The 24,566-nt window shown below is 44.1% G+C and overlaps 1 protein-coding gene across 1 annotated transcript in view; it reads right to left on the bottom strand.

Annotated features, from left to right (window-relative positions):
- LOC131184419 (hydrocephalus-inducing protein homolog) overlaps positions 1–24,566 on the bottom strand; it is a 156,757-nt gene that overhangs the window by 69,779 nt on the left and 62,412 nt on the right. Inside the window, exons 3-7 of the mRNA XM_058155652.1 lie at positions 23,266–23,397; positions 21,251–21,376; positions 16,979–17,098; positions 6,066–6,200; positions 5,062–5,261 (exon numbers count right to left, since the gene is read on the bottom strand). Of these exons, the coding sequence (XP_058011635.1) occupies positions 5,062–5,261; positions 6,066–6,200; positions 16,979–17,098; positions 21,251–21,376; positions 23,266–23,397 (713 nt within the window). The remainder of the gene's footprint in view (positions 1–5,061; positions 5,262–6,065; positions 6,201–16,978; positions 17,099–21,250; positions 21,377–23,265; positions 23,398–24,566) is intronic.

Genomic DNA, 24,566 nt, shown 5'->3' with positions numbered 1-24,566 from the left:
GTAAATGTTGTATCTTGATGAACGTATTTTTTCTTTTATGTACACTGAGAGCATATGCACCAAGACAAATTCCTTGTGTATCCAATCACACTTGGCCAATAAAAATTCTATTCTATTCTATTCTATTCTATTCTATTCTATTCTATTCTATTCTATTCTATTCTATTCTATTCTATTCTACCATTATAACACTTTTTTGCTCAAAGTCAATAGAGTCATTAACCTATATGTACCAATAATAATCCCTAAAGCCAAAGAAAAAAAACAAATTACCCATAACAATAAGAAAACCACAATCCAAGAAAAAATCTCTTTGGCGAGAAAACAAAACTGGCTATGTAGCTAACTTTAAAACAGCTATAAAGCCTTATGCTGCCAGATAAACGCATAATGTACCCATCACCATTGTAAACAGGAGTATTTATTTTTATTTATTTATTAATTAAATTTTTATACCGCCCTTCTCCCGAAGGACTCAGGGCGGTGTACAGCCAAAAGATAAAACAAAAAATATATACAATTAAAACAGCAATTAAAAGATAGCAGATTATAAAAGGCTGATAATTAAAATTTAAGTTTAAAATTTTAAAATTCACAAAACCCCAATTAAAATTCCACACTATTATGCCAGTCCCACTTGAATAAATAGATGAGTTTTGAGCTCCCGACGGAAGGTCCGAAGATCAGGCACTTGACGTAGGCCAGGGGGAAGTTCGTTCCAGAGCGTCACTGCCCCCACAGAGAAGGCCCTACTCCTGGGGGCCGCCAGCCGACACTGTTTGGCGGACGGCACCCTGAGGAGACCCTCTCTGTGAGAACGTACGGGTCGGTGGGAGGCAAAGGGTAACAGCAGGCGGTCTCGTAAGTACCCAGGTCCTAAGCCATGGAGCGCTTTAAAGATGGTAACCAAAATCTTGAAGCGCACCCGGAAAACCACAGGAAGCCAGTGCAGACTGCGGAGTAGTGGTGTTACGTGGGAGCCACGGACGGCTCCCGTTACTACTCGCGCAGCCTTATTCTGGACTAACTGTAGCCTCCGGGTGCACCTCAAGGGCAGCCCCATGTAGAGAGCATTGCAGTAATCCAACCTAGACGTGACCAGAGCATGAGTGACCGTGCATAAGGCATCCCGGTCAAGGAAGGGGCGCAACTGGCGGACCAAGCGAACTTGGTAAAAGGCCCTCCTGGAGACGGCCGCCAGATGTTCATCAAAGGACAGCCATCCATCCAGGAGGACACCCAAGTTGCGAACCACCTCCTTTGGGGCCACTAACTTGCCCCCAACAGTCAGCTGCAGATGCAGCTGACTGTACCGGGGTGCCGGCATCCACAGCCACTCCGTCTTGGAGGGATTGAGTTTGAGTCTGTTTCTCCCCATCCAGACCCGTACGGCTTCCAAACACCGGGACAGCACTTCGACCGCTTCGTTGGGGTGGTCCAGGGTGGAAAAGTACAGCTGAGTATCATCAGCGTACAGATGGTAACTCACCCCAAAACCACTGATGACCTCACCCAGTGGCTTCATATAGATGTTGAACAGGGTAGGTGAGAGAATCGACCCCTGAGGCACCCCACAAGTGAGGCGTCTCGAGGACGACCTCTGCCCCCCTGTCAACACCGTCTGCGACCGGTCAGAGAGATAGGAGGAGAACCACCGATAAACGGTGCCCCCCACTCCCAGTCCCTCCAACCGGCGCAGCAGGATACCATGGTCGTAAGAGTAAGAGCTGTTACACTCAAAATCCAGCTGAGCCTTCTATAATTTCATAAATGCCAAACTTAAAGACTCAAAAACTGTCCCACCCCTAAAACGGCCCAACAGGGAACACTGTAAAAATGAAGCTGTTAAGGCCAACCTCTTCATACGTTCTTCAGTTCAGTATTTGTTGACAGCAATGGCTGCTGCCCCACATTTCCTCGTCGTACCATAATTAATTATAACAATTTATTACATATTGATTTTACAGTAGATAACATGGAAACGGCACTACGTAACCCAAAGCCATCTCTATCTATTGGCCTTGATGGATTATGTACTTACTTCTTAAAAAAGCTTGCCACTTTCTATAGCTTAGCCTCTATGCACAATCTATGAGGTATCTTTCAGAACCAACTCCTTGCCCGACCTATGGCCCTTACCCACAGGTGTACCTATCTTTAAAAAGGGAGACCCTAGTCTAATAGAAAATTACAGATCAATCTCATTGTGTTGCATCACCTGTAAAGTCATGGAATCAATTATAAACCAATCCATCACCCTCCACTTAGAGCCAAACAACCTGCATTCTAACAAGCAGTTTGGTTTCAGGAAAAAATTTGTCCTGTAATCTGCAACTCCTACACTACAGAAACATTTGGACCACACATCTTGACCAAGGTAAAGCAATAAACACAATTTACATAAATTTCTGCAGCGCCTTTGATTCAGTGGTGCATGACAAACTACTGTTAAAACTAAGTTCTTACAGCATTTCCAGATCCCTGCAGAAATTGATAGCTGCTATGATGAACCGGGGTGTGACACAAAGGCAACATGGCCAGAGAACTGGTATGAGTCCCTTTATTATCACCAGCTGTGCCCCCAATGTCTCTTTCAACTCTCCGGCCTGGAGAAAGCTCTTTCACCAACCTGTAATAGTCTTTGGCTGACAATACTTCAGTCCCAAACGTTGTAAGCAGAAAACTTCCAACTATAAATCCAATAAGGCAAGATAAGGTAATTAATCCAGCAGGGCAAGCAAGATAAGGAGTTCCAGAAGTGGAGTAGCATGGCAGTAAATCAAACCAGTTGGGAGGATGCCAGGAACTCAGATAAACAGTGAACACAAAATGAACTCAGTGTTTACCCAGATGTGCCTAGTGAAGGGAATTGGGGCCCTTTCCTCTCTCATAACCATGCAACCCACATTGCTCTCTTCTCCGTTCTTCCCTGCACTGCCTAGGATGAGGAGAGGGTGAGCCTTGGTCTTCATCTGAACCTCCTCTCCCTTGTTCTACCTCTCCCCCACTCTGCCCAGTCTGACTTTGCCCTTCCCCATTTCTTCCACAGCCAACGGAGCCACTCTCTCACTCTCTGTCAGCTGTTCATCTTCCCCTTCAAATTCAGCCTCCGACAGGGGCATGACAGCCGTGTTCCTGTCAAACAGGCAACAAATAGTCAAAATAGGGAGTGCCCGATCAAATCCGGCACCAGTTAACAACGGTGTCCCCCAAGGCAGTGTTCTAGGACCCACACTCTTTCTGCTTTATACCAACAACATATGCAATCATATTAAAAGCAGCTGCGTCCTCTTCAATGTTGGTGTAAAATTATTTAACACCACTGACAATGCTGCTGCCCTACAAAGTGACTTTAACCATGTGTCAGAATGGTCACACAATTGGCAGCTCCAAATCTCAACTAATAAATGCTCTGTCCTACACATTGGCAATAAATACCAGAACACCGAATACAAGTTGTGCAGAAACGTAGAAGACCCTCACTCTGTCAAGGACCTAGGAGTACTCATCTCAAACGATCTAAGCCCCAGAACTCACCATAATAGCATTGCCAAAAAGGCATTAAGAATTGTTAACCTAATTTTGCAAAGCTTCTTCTCCGGTAACATTGTATTGCTAACTAGGGCATACAAAACCTTTGCCAGACCAATTCTTGAATACAGCTTGTCTGCCTGGAATCCACACTGTACATCAGACATTAATACGATTGAGCGGGTCCAGAGATATTTCACGAGAAGAGTATTCCACTCCTCTACTCACAATAGAATCCCTTATGCCACCAGGGTTGAAATTCTGGCCTTGGACAATCTAGAACTGTGCCACCTGTGGTCTGATCTAAGCACAGTACATAAAATTGTCTGCTACAACGTCTTACCTGTCAATGACTTCTTCAGCTTCAACCTCAATAATACACGGGCAAACAATCAATACATACTCAAGGTAAACTGCTTCAAACTCGATTGCAGGAAATACGACTTCAGCAACAGAGTGTTCAACCTGGAATGCTCTATCCGACTCTGTTGTTACATCCTCAAACCCTCACAGCTTCTACCATGGACCTCGCCCCATTCCTAAGAGATCCGTAAAGTGGGCGTGCATAAGCGTGCATAAGTGTGGCTACCGTACCTGTCCTACTGTCCCCATTTATCTGTATTCATTTCCTTTGTTCATGTCCATGTTCATATTCATACCTCCTATCTTTTACATGTTTGACAAACTAATAAATAAATGGAGCTTGGATTTAAAAGAAGCCTCATTCAGACGCATATGAGGGGAGTTTACTCTTCTCATGGCGTCTCTTCCCCCTTTTCATTGCTACATTAGTGGTAAACTATTGTTTCCCTCATCTGGAAGCACAGGAGGGGATTGGCCCACAAGAGGAGGGTGGCAAGGAAGGTGGCAAGTGTGAGCAAGAAGCACACTCACTCAGATTCATGACCTACTGGCATACTTGAGCAGAGCCACTGTTTTGGAGGAGGAGGTTAAGTGCTAATCAATGGAGCGAGCTCCCGTTATTTATTCCAGCTTCTGCCAACCTAGCAGTTCGAAAGCATGTAAAAAATGCAAGTAGAAAAATAGGAACCACTTTGGTGGGAAGGTAAAAGTGCTCTGTGTCCCTTCGGCATTGAGTCATGCCAGCCACCTGACCACGGAGACGTCTTTGGACAGTGCTGGCTTTTCAGCGTAGAAACAGAGATGACCACCATCCCTAGAGCTGGAAACGACTAGCACGCATGTGCAGGGGAACCTTTAGCTTTACCTTAAGTGCTGCTCAAAGCTGCCGGATATCAGATAGAAAATTTGTAGCTCAGGATGGGCACTTTCTAACGTAGCACAAAAGAGGCTTTTGGCAGCTGGTGAAAATCTGCACTATGCCTCAACAACAACAACAACAACAACAACAACAACAACAACAATAATAATAATAATAATTTAATTTTAATATCTACAGATCTGTCAAGTCTGTGAAAGATAAAAATCCAAACCACTGGCAGACTTATTGCTGATGTATATTTCCCTTGCCTAACCCTTTCGGCCTAAGGAGAAAATTCAAGACCTCACCTCTGGGTGGTAATCTGGTAGTAGGCTTCTCGATTGCCAATGTTCCGAACAAGCAGGGTTTTCTGTGTATTGTACTTGACGGGAGATGTGGAGAAATTCAGTTGGTCTGGGAAATCCAAAATGCCTCGGGCACCAATTGCTCGGATAGGCACAATGAATTTTTCCCTCTCAGTAATGCAAGTTAATTCATGGAAATAATCCTGGGTAGAAAGAAGAACGTGAAAAATGAGAAATCCCTCCATGATCCTTACAGTTCAGGGCCCTTGCAGATAGGTAGTCTTCGACTTATCACCACACTTGGAACCAGAATCTTGGTTGTTGGACTTGATGAGTTTCTCAAAAGGAGAGGTGAAAAATTTATAGAGCAAAAAGCAATGTATAAATTGATGTTATGGGAAACCACACGGTTTGCAAGGATAGGGAAGTATAGAGAATCTCCACAAATTCATGGAGAGTTGGAAATATCCAGCAATCTTCTTGCAATACCGATATTCATTGTAGATAGATAGAGTCAATGGCTCTCTTCATACATGTTAACTAAACCAAAACAATTTTGCTAAGCAAGATGTGTCAGATCAGTTTCTGTCTATCTTCTCTTCTAAGACTAATTCTCTGTCATCTTGTTTGAAGGCAGCAGTGTCCAGAAGGGGAAGGGGAGGTAGGACAAGGTGAGGGAAGTATTATTGTGATCCGAGACTTGCCTCCTTTGTATATGCATTACTTTCATCATAATATTGCTTCCACCATCTTATCCTTCTCTCTCTCTCTCTCTCTCTCTCTCTCTCTCTCTCTCTCTCTCTCTCTCTCTCACACACACACACACACACACACGTTGTGTGTTTCACAGTACTGCTAGGATTCATGCATTCGGTCTGCCAGTTTTGTAATCGTTATGACAGAGAGAGGGAAAAGTGATTTTGTGTCAGCCGAGGGGAAACAGAGGAAGGGGGTTGGCGTATTTATAGAGAATGACTTTGTAGAACAATGCATCAGAAAAGGGTTACCTTGTTTTCCTCAGGAGTGAAGAGAATCCGGAATGTGGAGGGCATGCCAGGTGCGACTTTGTTGCACACATCGTTGGGGCTGATGACTCTGAAGTAAGGTGAACTCTCACAAACAATCTTTACGAGCCGTGGGATCTGCAGGAATAAAGGGAGACAGTGAACAGATAAACCAAGACTGCAAGAAAACAGTGGGGCTTTTGTTTCGTAAATAGGGGGCTGGTGACAATTAAAGTATTTAAACCCCCCATAAGTCAAGACATAGCAAACAAGCATCCTGAGCAAGAAAAAATGCCCAGGGCAAATGGGCAGTCCTTTTTATTTATTGTTTATTGTTACACTATAATCTTACCATCCTGGATTGCCACTGGATTGATTCTGGGGTCTATGTGGTGAGGACACCAAATAGAATTACACAGTCGACTCCACTAACTCTAAAAGGCTTACATTTAACCCAGAACAAACAAAATAGAGTCATGCACAACTAAACCAACTTGATAGCAGTGACCTGATAGACAGTGACATGATAGCAGTCTTCTGATATTTGAGGACCTGCTACAAAGAAGTATTTATTCTCCAAAGCACCAGAAAGCAGGATAAGAAGGAATGTATGGCAGCTAATCAAGGAGAGAAGCAACCTAGAACTAAGGAGAAATTTCCTGACAGTTAGAACAATTAACCAGTAGAACGACTTGCCTCCAGAAATTATGGGTTCACTGGAGGCTTTTAAGAAGAGACGGGACAGCCATTTGTCTGAAATAGGATATGGTCTCCTGCTTGTGCAATGGGTTGGACTAGAAGCAGTGGTGGGTTGCTACCGGTTCGCACCAGTTCCCCGGTTGCCAATTGTTCACCCCGGCCGCCATGTTTGTCACCAAAATGTTCTTCATGCACACGCATCCCATTGCCTTGCAAGTCCAAAGGGATGTGCATGCGCGAGGAACATGGCAGCGACGGTGTTGTGTCTTGCCCGCTCTCACAGCAGCCGGGGCCATCTTATCTGCTCCCGAACACGGAGGAATGTATGCCTCCCGGCCCCAGTCCTGGCTCCATGCCCAGACAAGCTGAAGAGGAGGGGGCACCTCCCGGTCCCAGCCCTGGCTCCATGCCCAAGCAGGCTGCAGAGGAGGGAGCACCCCCCGGCCCCAGCCCTGGCTCCATGCCCAGGGCAAATGGGCAGTCCTTTTTATTTATTGTTTATTGTTACACTATAATCTTACCATCCTGGATTGCCACTGGATTGATTCTGGGGTCTATGTGGTGAGGACACCAAATAGAATTACACAGTCGACTCAACTAACTCTAAAAGGCTTACATTTAACCCAGAACAAACAAAATAGAGTCATGCACAACTAAACCAACTTGATAGCAGTGACCTGATAGACAGTGACATGATAGCAGTCTTCTGATATTTGAGGACCTGATACAAAGAAGTATTTATTCTCCAAAGCACCAGAAAGCAGGATAAGAAGGAATGTATGGCAGCTAATCAAGGAGAGAAGCAACCTAGAACTAAGGAGAAATTTCCTGACAGTTAGAACAATTAACCGGTGGAATGACTTGCCTCCAGAAATTATGGGTTCACTGGAGGCTTTTAAGAAGAGACGGGACAGCCATTTGTCTGAAATAGGATATGGTCTCCTGCTTGTGCAATGGGTTGGACTAGAAGCAGTGGTGGGTTGCTACCGGTTCGCACCAGTTCCCCGGTTGCCAATTGTTCACCCCGGCCGCCATGTTTGTCACCAAAATGTTCTTCATGCACACGCATCCCATTGCCTTGCAAGTCCAAAGGGATGTGCATGCGCGAGGAACATGGCAGCAACAGTGTTGTGTCTTGCCCGCTCTCACAGCAGCCGGGGCCTTCTTATCTGCTCCCGAACACGGAGGAATGTATGCCTCCCGGCCCCAGTCCTGGCTCCATGCCCAGACAAGCTGAAGAGGAGGGGGCATCTCCCGGCCCCAGCCCTGGCTCCATGCCCAAGCAGGCTGCAGAGGAGGGAGCACCCCCCGGCCCCAGCCCTGGCTCCATGCCCAGGCAAACGGAGCAGCTAGACCCCTCCCCCTCCTCCACAGCATGTGAGCCTGAGGAAAGTTTATTTCCAACAGCTGCTGATTGGAGTGACCCTCGCATCAGAAGACTGGATAGGCGGAGGCAACAGAAGGAAGGGAGGGGCAGGCCTTAATGAGTGCTGAGTCATGGAGCCACACCCCATGGCCTATAGAAAGGATCTGCTTTCTGGCAGTCTCTGAGTCAGGCAAAGTCGAACTTATCTTGCTTAAGTCACTTTCTGGTCTCCTGCCTGCTCTGAGGACTTTGCTAGGACTTTGGGCAGAGCTGCAGAGGCAAGCCTGATTCGGATTTCCCCGACCCGGCCGTCAGCGGAGGAGTGGGACACGACAGACGGCAGCAGCTTTTTCCATGACTACAAAGCTTGCTGGGCCGGCAGCCCCCTTCCAACTGGTAAGTGGCTCCTGAAGCTGCCAGTGTTGTAACTGTGGCGAGGACAGGAGGGCAACCCGGCAAACTTGGCAGCCACGTGGCTATGAAGTTTGCTGGGCTGGGCAGCTTTGGGCCAGCAGCTTCGCCCTTTCTGCCACCACTGCCTTCTCCTGCCACCAGCTATTCTCCGCCAAGACCAGCCAGCCGGCCAAGGAGGTGGGCGACCAAAACGGCATGGGCGAAGGCCAGGCGAGGGGTGGGAGGGGATGCAACACACAGGAGGCTCCCTGCAGTTCCTTGGTTTGTCCAGGCTATAGCTGAGCCCGCTGCCCTGAGCCAGCGGAGGCACCGCAGGTTGTGGCTGGGAGCACGCTAACCTTGCTCCGGGAGGGGGGGCATCGCCCGCCCGACACCCATCAGCAGAGGTACTCTCCAGGAAGGATGGGAGAGGCTGGCTGCCGTTCTGCGGCGCCTTGCGGAGCGGCTCTGCATGGCCCAAGTGCCGGACTCTGCCATTGCCACCACCCCTGCCCGGCTCACCCCCCCAGCTGGCTCCCAAGCTAGGAGGCAAAGGCCGGTTCCCCCTGCCCTCTGAATCACCAACATGAACGTGGCTCTGCAGGAGCTCGCCAACAATGTGAGTAGAAACGGCGGCCATCTACCCACCCACTTTCGGTCAAGGGCAGGCTTGTTTTGCAAAAGCACAGCGCAACTGAGGGCCATGTTCAACTGGGCTGGGCAAAGAAACGACCCGATCCAAAGGTGGGGATGCTTTTTTTGAGGGGAGAGGGGGGATGCCATGGCCGCAACATATATCCTTCACCCACCCAACCACCTCCCATGTCCAGGCACTAAATTGGGGAACTCGGGTGTGATTGGTCTTGAACGCGGACACGCACTCTTTTTCAAGCCTGCCCCAGCCAGGTTGAATCCTTCCTTGGGATTGATGCCCCGGACACGAGGGGCACAGGCTAGGACCGGGTGCCCTCATCTATTTCTCCCAAAGATGCTTTTTTTCCCCCTCTCTAAGAGGCAACTGGACTTTCTGGTTTTTCTTTGAAGATGTTTCGCTTCTCCTCCAGGAAGCTTTGAAAAAAAAGCAGAAAGTCCAACTGCCTCTTGGGGGGAAAAAAAAGCACCTTTGGGACAACCTGGATGACCAAGAATCCCCATAGACATCCCTCATCCTAGCCTTCCTTTCTCATGCCTCCTAGTCTTGCTTGCCTTCCATCCCTTGTGGTGGCCACTCTCCCAAAGCCCATGATAGTGGAGCATTAATAAGTCCTCTTGTGGCATCAGGGGTGGCTGAGGGTTCGGAGGTGGCACACACCCATGGTTTCCTGATTGCCAGGACTAATTGGGAAATCTAAGCTGGTCTGTCCCAAACTTTTGGAGCTGGTGGGCTCTGGATAAAAGTCGAAACCTGAGTTTGATGCTGACCTAGAGTTTTTTGTTGGAATCCTGGTTTTGGAGAAAGACTTAATTCACCCTAAGCTTGTGACTGCTTTCATCAAACCTTAGAGTGATTTAGAAAGAAAGAAAGAAAAAAGAGAAAGAAAGAAAGAGAGAGAGAGAGAGAGAGAGAGAAGAGAAAGAAAGAGGAAGGAAGGGGGAGAGAGAAAAAACTCCGTGCTGTTATTTTTAATTGTTCCATTATTTATCATGTGTTCATATTTTACACTGTTCCTACAACTAGAATGATTTTACTGCCTTTCTAAGACCCCCCCTTTCCCTTGTATCCTGCATTATTTTTAATTTTATTCTTGGTTTTTTGCCCATCCATACAAATTTATTAATCCCCTTTTGCCATTCCTGTAATTTAATATCATTCTTAAGTATCATTTGAAACAAAAATAAAAACCTGGGCAAAACATTCATTTTTATAGCCGCTATTCTTCCCAGCAAAGATAGTTGTAACTTCTTCCAAATCTCCATTTCTTTCCATACCTTCTGCCACAATACCTCACAATTATTTTTGTATAATTTAACATTTGAAGCTGTAATATATATTCCTAAATATTTAACCTTTTTAACGATTTCAAAAACTGTAGTTCTTTCTAACTGTAGTTCTTTTTGTTGTATATTCATACTTTTAGTTATCATCTTTGTCTTTTGCTGATTCACCTTAAATCCAGATACTTTGCCATACTGACCAATTATATCTTTTAAACCAGTAACTGAGTATATTGGTTGAGATACAGTAACAACCAAGTCATCTGCAAAAGCTCTTAATCTGTAATCTTGATGTTTAACTCTAATTCCCTTTATTCGATCGGAACCACGTATTTTATTCAGAAGAATTTCTAAAGTTAAAATAAAAAGTAATGGGGACAGGGGACATCCCTGTCTCGTCCCTTTCCCAATTTTAAAAGTTTCTGTTAACCCACCATTTACTATTATTTGTGCTGTTTGCTTCTGATATATTGCTTTAATTGCATGGATAAAATAATCCCCAAATTGCATTTTTTCTATTACTTTAAACAAAAACTGCCAATCCAATCTATCAAAGGCTTTTTCAGCATTTTACTGCCTTTCTTTTGCTCAGGACTACCACATTTTTCAGAGATTTACATTCATTCAATGACTATAGTCCAGAGCATAAATATTTCTGTGTTTATTTTGTACATCAGGTTGCATAAATTCAGCTTAATATGCTATTCCTGGTATGTGACATTTTTGTATGTAGAGAAAGAAGAACTCTTGTGATCTTTGACTTTTAGGCTTGCTGTCAAACATCAGCCATAATACTAATTACTGTTTTGAACAATATGCAGGTTGTATTACACGAATGGCTATTTTATGTGTGAAGTTATGATTGAAATATTTCTGCACCTATATTGGTTCTCACTTTTAGGAAGTTTCTCCTTAGTTTTAGATTGCTTCTCTCTTTGTTCAGTTTCCATCCTTTGCTTCTTGTTTTGCCTTCTGGTGCTTTGGAAAATACTTTTTTTTTTTTAATTTACATTTATATCCCGCCCTTCTCCGAAGACTCAGGGCGGCTTACATTGTGTAAGGCAATAGTCTCATTCTATTTGTATATTTATATACAAAGTCAACTTATTGCCCCCCCAACAATCTGGGTCCTCATTTTACCTACCTTATAAAGGATGGAAGGCTGAGTCAACCTTGGGCCTGGTGGGACTAGAACCTGCAGTAATTGCAGGCAGCTGTGTTTAATAACAGGCTTCTTACAGCCTGAGCCACACCGCGGCCCACACCGCGGACTTCCTCCCCCCTTCTTTCTGGCAGCCCCTTAAAAGCCTGTTCCCTATCACACTCTTGGGCAAAGCATGTGAGCCATTTCCTCTTTTCAGTGGTCCATGAAAGTACATCTATAGTATGTAGATAATAAAGTTGAAAAATGTTGTGAACAACGTTTTCACAGAACTATAGACATGTTGAGGCTGGGTGTGACAAGGAATGGCTGGGAGGGGAGGGGCCAGGTGAGGCATCCCTTGACATAAGTGACATTGAGTTGGCCACGCCCACCCAGTCACATGGCCACCAAGCCACACCCACCCAGTCACATGGCCACCAAGCCATGCCCATCAAGCAAGCCACGCCCACAGAACTGGTAGTAAAGAAATTTGGAACCCACCCCTGACTAGAAGCCCTCCAAGGTCCCTTTTAACTGTTTATTCTGTTAACTCTACATGGTTGTTTTGCTTTACACACCTAGTCTCAAGAAAACAGAGCTAGAGACAAACTGGTTAAAAAAATCCAAGCTAAAGTACCAACAGAATACTGATTGCCTCAGTGACCTAGTCATGCGGCTTCTTTCCACTCAGCCAACGAGCCAATCAGAAAGTCATGATACTTCCGAATACATGGGTCTTTCTTTATAGAATCTAAGAGGTTATCAAGTCCACTGCAGGATTCAGTACACCATTTCCTATCCAGCCTATTTGAAAATACCCAGTGAAGGGAAAGAAGAGATACCTGCATGGGTAAAGACCTACTCCTTGTCACTTCTTTAAATATTTCTTTTTTTTAATTCTTTTCTGTTTCTTATTTTTTCTTCTCTTTATTTTTATTTTCCTTTCTGTGTTTAGTTTATATTGCCTTTTATTTATTAACCTTCTACTGTTGGAACATGTTGGACTTTTATTAGTACGCTAGTACACCAAAGTCCTCCTCCCGAAATTTGCTCATGAGCAAATTTCCCTTAATCTGCACATCTTTCTTTCATTTTTCTTAACAAGATGCATGATTTTACGTTTCTCCCTGTTAAGTTTCATTCTATTTCTTTACTTCCAGCTTGTAGTCAAGTTTCCCTTAACTTTTTTTTTTCAAGTATTAGTCACCTACACTAGCTTTGTGTCATCTGCAGAATTGGTAACTATTTCCTCAACTCTCTCATCCATATTATTTATCAAAACACTGAATAGCACTAGGCTCACAGACCTGTGCCATCCCACTTGAGATGTCTCTCCAGGTAGCTTGAACACCAATGAAAATGATAAGACAGTTGGAAGCAATTTTCCAAGACTAGAGGTCATCTAGTCCAAACCCCTGCTGAAGCAGGAGTTTACCATTTCAAAGAAATGGCTGTCTAGTCTCTTCTTGAAAGCCTCTAGTGATCTTTGAGCTAACTTCGGATTTATCTAATGAGTTCTCAAAGCCATAACCTGACAATGTTGTTAAGATGCTTTGAGAGATACTGTCAAAAACTCTGAGGAAGTTAAGATGTACTATATCTACAGCATTTGCCTGATCAAGCTAAGAAGTCTGTCACAAAAGATCAAATTAGTGTGGCATCAATTGTCCAAGATATATCCATATTGGTTCCTGTAAACTAATGAGCTAAGTAATTAACTAACAGGCAGAGCTATTCAAAGTACTTGATGTCAGGGGGCCCTTTCCTGGGTCCTGCCTCTTCCCCATTAACCCTTCTCCAGTGTTCTGGGACCACACCTGTTTTCCCAGAAGAGTTCTGCAGTTACCCTGCTAGTTCTTTCAATATCCAGAGATGTAGTTCACATGATCCTAGAAGCCATAATCATTTAGATTAGCTAGGCATAATTTCTAAGCCTCTCATCTTTCTCACAGTGTTTCTCTGAACCTATTTGAATATGGCTGAATTCTTCTTTAGGTGGTGCACTAAGGGGAGAGGGTCTGATAGAAACAAAATAAGTGGAAACACTACTTCTCATTGAAGGGACGCGGTGGCTCAGGGGCTAGGACGTTGAGCTTGTCGATCGAAAGGTCGGCCGCAGCTCAGCGGTTTGAATCCCTAACGCTGCCGTGTAACGGGGTGAGCTCCCGTTACTTATCCTAGCTTCTGCCAACCTAGCAGTTTTGAAAGCACGTAAAAATGCAAGTAGAAAAAATAGGGACCACCTTTGGTGGGAAGGTAACAGCGTTCCGTGCGCCTTTGGCATTGAGTCATGCCAGCCACATGACCACGGAGACGTCTTCCGACAGCGCTGGCTCTTCGGCTTTGAAACGGAGATGAGCACTGCCCCCCTAGAGTCGGCAACGACTAGCATGTATGTGCAAGGGGAACCTTTACCTTTACCTTACTTCTCATTATTTGGAGATAATATTTCTGGGGATATTAAACACAGATTTGTCTTATCTGCAGCAAAATTTAAATGTTATTCGAACATAGAAGTTCTTGAAGTTGTAAACCTTGGTTCACAGCTAAATTTAAGCAGCTGCGTCATTCCAAAGAGGAAGCCTACAGAAAAGGTGATAAAATGCTGTACAATCAGGCCAGAAATATATTAACAAGGGAGATCAGACAGAAAAAAGAAGCTATTCTGAAATGCTAAAGAATCAGTTCTCAACAAATGAACCAGCAAATGTGGAAAACTCTTAAAAATATCACCGGTTATGGCAAACCTCCTTCCCAGGCTGAAGGAAATCAACAACTGGCAGATGACCTGAATGTGTTTTACTGCCGGTTTGAAAGGAAACTACAGCCACCTATCTCCACAACCCCCATATCAGACACACCAACAACAGCCAAGCCTCCTACAACTGACCCCATCCCACTGGGTTCACAACCCCTAGTGATCACAGAAAAGGAAGTGCAAGACCTATTTCACAGACAAAAGCCAGGAAAAGCTCCAGGCCCAGACAAGATAACTCCTTCTTGCTTAAAAGTCTGTGCTGACCAATTGGCCCCCATCTTCACCCAAATCTTCAATAAATCGCTAGAGATGTCCTATGTTCCTTCTTGCTTCAAACGCTTTACTATCATCCCAGTGCCGAAGAAGCCCACCATCAAGGAACTGAATGACTACAGACCAGTTGCTTTAACATCTGTAGTCATGAAAACCTTTGAAAGGCTAGTGCTTTCCTACTTGAAAACTATCACGGATCCGCTCTTAGACCCCTTGCAATTTGCATACCGAGCAAATAGATCAACAGATGATGCTGTTAATATGGCTCTGCACTACATGCTACAACATCTTGAATCTCCAAAGAGCTACGCAAGGGTCCTCTTTGTAGACTTTAGTTCAGTATTCAATACCATCATTCCAGACACTCTTCTAACTAAGCTAAATCAGCTACCTGAACACACTTGTAAATGGATCATAAGCTTCCTAACAAACAGGAAGCAGCAGGTGAAGCTAAACAGAATCACATCAGATACTTGTACAATTAGTACAGGAGCACCCCCCCTAAGGCTGTGTGCTCTCCCCACTTCTCTCTGTATACCAATGACTGCATCGCTAATGATGCCTCTGTTAAACTACTGAAGTTCGCAAATGACACAACAGTGATCGGTCTCATTCGAGACAATGATGAATCCGTATACAGACGGGAGGTTGAACAACTAGTCTCGTGGTGCGACCAGAACTATCTGGAACCGAACACACTCAAAACCATAGAAATGGTGGTAGACTTTAGGAGAAACCCTTCCATACTTCCACCTCTTACAAATACTAGACAACACAGTATCAAAGTAGAAACCTTCAAATTTCTAGGTTCTACCATATCGCAAGATCTAAAATGGGCACCTAACATCAAAAATGTCCTCAAAAAAGGACAGCAAAGAATGTTCTTTCTGCGCCAACTCAGAAAGCTCAAACTGCCCAAGGAGTTGCTGATACAGTTCTAGAGAGGAATTATTGAGTCTGTCATCTGCACCTCTATAACTGTCTGGTTCGGTTCTGCAATCCAACAAGAGAGACACAGGCTTCAGAGGATAATTAGAACTGCAAAAAAAACCAATGGCTACCAACCTGCCTTCCATTGAGGACCTAAATACTGCACAAATCAAAAAGAGGGCTGTGAAAATATTTACAGACCCCTCACATCCTACCCTCAAAACGACGCTATAGAGCACTGCACACCAGAACAACTAGACACAAGAACAGTTTTTTCCCGAATGCCATGACTCTGCTAAACAAATAATTCCCTCAACACTATCAAACTATTCACTAAGGCTGCATTACTATTAATCTTCTCATCGTTCCCATCACCAATCTCCTTCCACTTATGACTGTATGATTGTAACTTTGTTGCTTGTATCCTTATGATTTATATTGATACTGATTGTTTCCTGATTGTTTATTTGTACCCTATGAGTATTATTAAGTGTTGTACCTTATGATTCTTGATGAACGTATCTTTTATTTTATGTACACTGAGAGTATATGCACCAAGACAAATTCCTTGTGTCTCCAATCACACTTGGCCAAAATTCTATTCTATTCTATTCTAGTCTATTCTAGTCTAGTCTAGTCTAGTCTAGTCTAGTGTAGTCCAGTCTATTGATGTAAAGTAACTTATTATAAAACTGGAAGAAAACTAAATTGCTGTTTCCATTTGAAGGGTAGGAAAATTATTCTGGACTACTTGTACTAAAAATATAAAGGATGCAGAAGCCATATAATTTCATTACGATTGTTCAATTAAATAAAAAAATGTACTATATAACTATATTAACTCAACCTGGGGTTGGGTTTTATCCTGATAAAAACCCAACCCCAACAGAATATCTGAATATTGTAGGATCCCGAGAGTAAATTCTAGCAGTTGAAGTAAAACCAAGAGGCTGAAGTTTAAAAATAAACAATAGCATGAAATTCTACTTCACTCTCTCCAGTTCATTGAGATTCAAGTGTTCTTCCAGAGGACAAAACTGGCAGTACAGAAGTTTTCTTTCCTTTGAACCTTCTGCCCCTGCAGTCTCAAAATGGGAAGCAGAAATAATAGTTAAAATCATCTTGCTGGGATTTTTAAGAGTGAAGAAAGTATGGGTGAAGCCTTAAATTTTCATTCAAACTGGAAACCTTTCAATTCATAGTAGTAAGAAAAATACAATAAAGAGATATCGTTATAACTCATCTTTAAATAGGTTGCATTAAAGCAAATCTTTCTCTTGAAAGAGCTTGTCAGGAGGATTATCATTCCATAAGAAAAGTTCCCGTTGTAAAGTTCTTATCTTTGACACCTAAGAGGTTTTCCTCCCATAACTTCCTCCCCCCACGAACTATATCCCAATTCTGTTGATGAAGGCTACCTTGTCGTTGTTCCTCAGGATCAGCGGTACTTCGTACAGCTCACAAGAGGCATAGTTTTGAAAAACCACTTCTGATGGGAATGGTTGAAACAGAGTCCGATCCAGATCAACCGAGGAGAACTGAAGATACAGAGCAACAGATGGAAATACTGGGGTGGCTTAGTGCAGTTACATTGTATCTATAACCATTAAGGCATCAGGTAAAGAGCAGCTAACATTGTCAATAATAGCCATTAAATAGACCAAAACAATATAATATATAATATAATAATATAACAACAGAGTTGGAAGGGACCTTGGAGGCCTTCTAGTCCAACCCCCTGCCCAGGCAGGAAACCCTACACCATCATTTATTCATTCAAGCAGGACTGGCATAATTAGTGTTGAATTTTAGTTGGGTTTTCTTAATATTTTAAAATTTTAAATCTAATTTTTTTAATTATCAGCCTTTATAATTTGCTATGTTTTAAATGTTGTCTTAATTGTATATATTCTGTTTTTTATTTTTGGCTGTACACCGCCCTGAGTCCTTCGGGAGAAGGGCGGTATAAAAATTTAATAAATAATAATAATAATCTCAGTCAGATGGTTATCCAACATTTTCTTAAAAATTTCCAGTGTTGGAGCATTCACAACTTCTGCAGGCAAGTCGTTCCATTTATTAATTGTTCTAGCTGTTAGGAAATTTCTCCTTAGTTCTAAGTTGCTTCTTTCCTTGATCAGTTTCCACCCATTGCTTCTTGTTCTACCCTCAGGTGCTTTGGAGAACAGCCCGACTCCCTCTTCTTTGTGGCAACCCCTGAGATATTGGAACACTGCTATCATGTCTCCCTTAGTCCTTCTTTTTATTAAACTAGACATACCCAGTTCCTGCAACCGTTCTTCATATGTTTTAGCCTCCAGTCCCCTAATCATCTTTGTTGCTCTTCTCTGCACTCTTTCTAGAGTCTCAACATCTTTTTTACATCGTGGCGACCAAAACTGGATGCAATATTCCAAGTGTGGCCTTACCAAGGCATTATAAAGTGGCACTAACACTTCACGTGATCTTGATTCTATCCTTCTGTTTATGCAGCCCAGAACTGTGTTGGCTTTTTTAGCAACTGCTGCACACTGCTGGCTCATAGCTAAATGGTTATCCACTAGGACTCCAAGATCCCTCTCACAGGTACTACTATTGAGCAAGGTACCACATATACTTGACCGAAATGTGAAGTGGGTTTAAAACCTAACCACAGTCAACAACTCAGGTTACTTACAGCTGCCTTTGTAAGTAAACAATAATATAATAATAGTCTTTTTTGTCATTGTACATCATGTATACAACGAAATTGGCTTAGCCTCTACTGGTGCAATCCATAACAAAAATACAAGACAACATGAATAGCCTAGACTTCGAGCCAATGACTCTCCCTCAGCCAAACCAACCTCATAAGGTTATTGTTGTGGGAAAATTAGGAGGAAGAATGAGTATTAGACATATCAATATCTAATTGAGCTGTTTATCAAAGTAATAAAGCTGGGATATAAATTAAATAACTAAATAAATTGTGTAAAATTCATTCTGAGTTAACCGATATTCTATTTGAAATCTGTTCCCTCCTAGTTTATTAAATTTATTTATTTATTTATTTATTCATTCATATTTTTATTCCGCCCTTCTCCGAAGACTCAGGGCGGTATGAATGAATTTGGGATGGTAAAACCAGTGGCTGTTTGTTCTCCTTTATTGGAGTGTCAGGCCCTTTGTTCCTGAGCCTGTCACTTCACCATATCTAACTGGAAGGTAGCCCAGTCCAGGTGGCTCCCACCCTGTGGCCTAGGAAACAATAGTCTCCTCCTTGGCTACTGTAGCCAAATCTCAACAGCTGGGAATCAGCCCTAATTCTTTCTGCCACAGAATGAAGCCACTCCAGGCCACTGATTCATCCAGCCATCGGTTCTTCTTTGTTCATGCACAGCACAAGGTCACCAAGGAAGCCGCAAACCATGAGGTGGGCCTGATTTTTTTTCTCTGCAAGATACTCAAATAGCAAATACACGCAATCCTCAACCTACAACCATTATTCAGCTCAAAATTTCCATTGCCAAGCAACGCAGTTGTTAAATGAGATTTGTTACATTTTCGACTTTTCTTGCCACAGTGAATCCCTGCAGTTGTTAAATTAGGAACCCGGTTTTTGAGTGCATCTGGCTTCTCCATTGACTTTGCTTGTCAGAGAGTCCCAAAAAGGAATCACATGATTTCGAGACACTGAAACCATCATCAATGCATGCCAGTTGCCAAGCGCCTGAATATTAATCGTTTAACCATGGGGATGCTGCAACAGTTGTAAGTGTGAAAAACTAAATATAGCAATCACATAAGTCGATGCCTGAGGGTACGACCGCAGCTTGGAATCAATCAAATCTTCAAGGCTATCTAGTAGTCAGAAATGTCCTGGGGAGAAAAGCTTTCGGCTGAATATCTACCTCTGCCACAGCTCCTTTTTTTTTTAATTTGCATTTATATCCCGCCCTTCTCCGAAGACTCAGGGCGGCTTACACTATGTTAGCAATAGTCTTCATTCTATTTGTATATTTATATACAAAGTCAACTTATTGCCCCCAACAATCTGGGTCCTCAAAGCACTAGAGATTTGCCAGACCCCCCATATGGCCAGAGTTGAGAGAACCCCGAGGCGTAGTTCTCTATATTTTAGGGACTAGATCCTAAGGCAGTATTAGAACTCACGGTCTCCCAGTTTCTAACCTTAATAACTAGACCAAACTGGTTGTCTATTACAGTAAAGTCAAGAATTTCATGCATACATAAAGTGGCAGACAGGAATACATCAGAGTATGTAACACATGCCATACTTTATTCAGATGCATCTAAATTCTGCTAACCAGAAATCAATTAAATTGAAGGTTCACTTTAAACCTTCACTTTAAACCTAAAACAGCCCCATTTGGATGCCATTTTGAGACATGGCCCTAATCATACAGAGGTGCTCATTTTCCACTCCCACTTCCTGGATGCCACATCAAATTTTCAAACAATTCATATTACCTTTGGAATCTCTTCTCTTTTTAAATATAAAAATATACCTTTTTTAAGCTAATAAAATCCTGTGCCATATCTTTTCATGCCTGCATATTGCAAGAAGCCCTGCACTAAAGTAGAAAAAATGCTTACTTTCTGGTGTGAGGTTTCACTCATGTCCAAAAGCTGAATAATGCGAGGCAAGTGTACTTCATGGGTGCTTGCAAGCCTTTGTTCCGTTGTGAGAGATATCTCTTTCAGAAAAGCCGAGGGCGTCAGCTGCAAAGAGAAGCAAAAATGCATCAATACCTTCCTCAAGATTGGCTCTTCCTGCTGTTCCTGTTCCATGAGATACGCTTACAACCTGTTGTGGTGGAGTCCAAGAAAAATAATGATTTCCCACTGAAATTCTTTAAAAAGTCATAAATGAAGATCATCCATTTCAATTATTGGAATTTTCATTTGTAATAAAAATTAATTTGCAGCTTTCTTCTATGCTTCCCTATTTTCCTTAGGTTGAACAAAGCCATTTCTGAATGAATAATTTTTTTTTAAATTTACATTTATATCCGCCTTCTCCGAAGACTCAGGGCGGCTTACACTATGTTAGCAATAGTCTTCATTCTATTTGTATATTTATATACAAAGTCAACTTATTGCCCCCAACAATCTGGGTCCTCAAAGCACTAGAGATTTGCCAGACCCCCCATATGGCCAGAGTTGAGAGAACCCCAAGGCGTAGTTCTCTATATTCTAGGGACTAGATCCTAAGGCAGTATTAGAACTCACGGTCTCCCAGTTTCTAACATTAATAACTAGACCAAACTGGTTGTCTATTACAGTAAAGTCAAGAATTTCATGCATGCATAAAGTGGCAGACAGGAATACATCGGAGTATGTAACACATGCCATACTTTATTCAGATGCATCTAAATTCTGCTAACCAGAAATCAATTAAATTGAAGGTTCACTTTAAACCTTCACTTTAAACCTAAAACAGCCCCATTTGGATGCCATTTTGAGACATGGCCCTAATCATACAGAGGTGCTCATTTTCCACTCCCACTTCCTGGATGCTACATCAAATTTTGCCTTAGGATTTTTCAAACAATTCATATTACCTTTGGAATCTCTTCTCTTTTTAAATATAAAAATATACCTTTTTTAAGCTAATAAAATCCTGTGCCATATCTTTTCATGCCTGCATATTGCAAGAAGCCCTGCACTAAAGTAGAAAAAATGCTTACTTTCTGGTGTGAGGTTTCACTCATGTCCAAAAGCTGAATAATGCGAGGCAAGTGTACTTCATGGGTGCTTGCAAGCCTTTGTTCCGTTGTGAGAGATATCTCTTTCAGAAAAGCCGAGGGCGTCAGCTGCAAAGAGAAGCAAAAGTGCATCAATACCTTCCTCAAGATTGGCTCTTCCTGCTGTTCCTGTTCCATGAGATACGCTTACAACCTGTTGTGGTGGAGTCCAAGAAAAATAATGATTTCCCACTGAAATTCTTTAAAAAGTCATAAATGAAGATCATCCATTTCAATTATTGGAATTTTCATTTGTAATAAAAATTAATTTGCAGCTTTCTTCTATGCTTCCCTATTTTCCTTAGGTTGAACAAAGCCATTTCTGAATGAATAATTTTTTTTTAATTTACATTTATATCCCGCCCTTCTCCGAAGACTCAGGGCGGCTTACAGTGTATAAGGCAATACTCTCATTCTATTTGTATATTTACAAAGTCAACTTATTGCCCCCCCAACAATCTGGGTCCTCATTTTACCTACCTTATAAAGGATGGAAGGCTGAGTCAACCTTGGGCCGGGCTTGAACCTGCAGTAATTGCAGGCTGCTGTGTTCTAATAACAGGCTCCTTACAGCCTGAGCTATTACGGCCCTTAATTGTATAATAATTGTAGAGAGGTTGCATTCTTTATGTTGCATTACATTGATTTTCATTAACTTTGATTTCTATGTAATGGGAGCCTGTGATACACTAAGTACAGTATATCTAACCATCCTGCAGCCTTTGGTGGTCAGTAGTCCTCAACCTACCACTATTTCAGGGGTGTCCAAACTTGGTCCCTTTAAGACTTTTGGACTTCAACTCCCAGAGTCCCTCAGCCAGCAAAGCTGGCTGAGGAACTCTGGGAGTTGAAGTCCAAAAGTCTTAAAGGGACCAAGTTTGGACACCCCTGCACTATTTGCTCAGCAAAGCTGATGTTATGAAGGTGCTGAACATACAGTGGTTACAACCAGGCCTTCTCCCACCACCAACTGCTGCCATTTCCCTGACCTGCCGCAGGCCTCCCATGTCTTCGCTCATACACTGCCCTCCTTCCCTGTGATTTCCTGAAGCCTCCCCATACCCCCTTGCTCCTTCCCCCACCTGGCACCTGCAGTCTGGGACTCACATGTTGTTTCCCCCCTGAGACTGGTGTGAGAAGCTGGCAGGAAATTGCCTTGCTTAAGGACTATGGGATTCATGAGATTCGGGTAATGGCAGCAGCTGGGAGTGCAGGGATTGTCATCACTAAGTGATGCCTTGTATAGTGATGGATATTCTGGTCCCAACTGACATCTTAAGTCAAGGAGTACCAGTACTTCATTTCTTGAGTCCATTTATCCTGACATTCTTCAGTGAAGTGGATGCTGGATCTGAAAAATGCAAGTTCAGTCTCAGGTAAACTGTTGTGGAATTGTATTTTTGGTTAAGCTATTTTTTTAGATGTATTTTTTATCTACCTTTATTATTTTTATAAATAACTCAAGGTGACAGGCATATCCAACACACCTTCTTCCTCCTTTTCCCCACACAACAACAACTTTGTGAGGGGAGTTGGCTCAGGGAGAGGCACTGGCCCAAAATCACCCAGGAGCTTTTATGTCTAAAATGCGACTAGAACTCACAGCTTCCTGGTTTCTGGCATGGTGCTTTATTAGACCAAACTGGCTCTCAATTACTTTTGCTTATTGTTCTAGTTTGCTTTCTGGGAAATGAGTGTTTTCACACCATCAAGAGTAGGTGGGTAGGCCAACCTTCACCCAGGCCTTCAGCAAGGAAGTGTGAAAACCCCTCTAGTTGTCATACTTGCTATCAAATTTTTATAATTTACTGATTTTATTGAAATTTCTTTGCTGAAGAAACAACACAATTGAGGCCATATAGTCAACAGATGTGAAGGTCAACCCAAGGAAGTTTTCCTTTCTCCGTGGCCCATTTTCAAATATCCCGCATGTGTCCATCCATCCCCAAGGAACATACTGGAGAGTCCTTCTTTTCTTCTGTAACCAACTTTGCATTGCGAGGTGCAACCACTTTGCTCTGAAATCCTTCTGGTAACTTCAGAGGAAGCAGAGATTTCCGGGCTCGATCCGTTAGCATCTTTGTCAGCCTCTGAAAGAAGAATAAGCTTCTTTAAAAGCTGGGAAGGGGAATTATCTGAAACGCACAGAATTATTTGAACTGCCAATGAGAAATAGATCCTCAAGGGGAAAGGAGTAAAAAGAAATCCCGGTAAGATCCTATTTCTATCCCTGCAAGTATTATTTTTTTTCCTCGTAAACTCTGGCTCCTGTTTCAGCAACAACGGAGCAGTCGGGATCTCTTATCAGATTCTTCCTTTGGTCTGACAGCTGCCTGGTTCTGCGAGAGAAGCTCCCCTCTCCAGACCGAGGCCGCCCGGCGGACGCCGCCTTTGAATCGGGGCCGTTGCAGGGAACGGCTGCTTTCCCTTGATGGCTGCTGGCAAGCCGGGTGTCCCCCGAAGGGCCTTTGCAGGCGGGGCACCTGGGCAGCTGGACAGAGCAAGGAGGCTCCGGGTGGAATCTGGCGCCCCGCTTTCCTCCTCCGGACGGAGGTTCCTGCGGGTGGAGTTTGCACTCCCTACTAAACCCCGCCACTCGCCCACTCCCCCGGGAGCCAAAGCCTTCGCGTAACCCAGCATTTCAGGCTTACGGACCGTAGAGCGCAGGCGGGGAGGAAGCCTGGCAGAAACCCGCCCGCCCGCTCGCCGCTTGGCCCGCCGCCGGCCGAGCCTTCCCGGGCGCCCCGGCTGCCCAGGACTCACCAAGCGGACCGACGGAGCGATCCCCGAAACGCCTCCCGGAAGGTCCCCGGCGGCAGTTTCTCCGCGGCTCGGGAGGGCGCCGGCTACGAGGGGACGCAGGTCGGCCCGCTCAACGCCCGGAAACCTGACACGCGGATCCCCCGCGCCGCCCGTTGGCCCGGCAACGCGCTGCCGCGTCGCTATGGCAACGCGCTGCCGCGTCGCTATGGCAACGGTCGCCGCACGCCCCGCCCCGCCCGCGCGCGGCGGTCTCGTGGCCGCGCCTGCCCCGCCCTCCTCAGCCTGGCCTGCCGGTTCCTCCCTCGGCGGCTCCTCAGTCCTGGCAGGCGAGACGGAGCTGCGGGCCCAGGCGAGCTTAGCTCACGCGCCGCGACGTCTCTCGTCTCTCGTCTCTCCCGCCGAAGCCGGGTCGCCGCTGTCCCGGTCTGGCGGAGCAGCCTCAGCTGCGGGACGGGCTCCGTGCCTCCGAGTGTCTTGCAGGGATAAAAGCCCAAAT

Source organism: Ahaetulla prasina, chromosome 12 (assembly GCF_028640845.1).
Source record: "Ahaetulla prasina isolate Xishuangbanna chromosome 12, ASM2864084v1, whole genome shotgun sequence".
In the NCBI taxonomy this organism is placed as follows: domain Eukaryota; kingdom Metazoa; phylum Chordata; class Lepidosauria; order Squamata; family Colubridae; genus Ahaetulla; species Ahaetulla prasina.
Note: the sequence above shows the minus strand (reverse complement) of the source record. Positions and strands in the feature narration are given on the sequence as shown.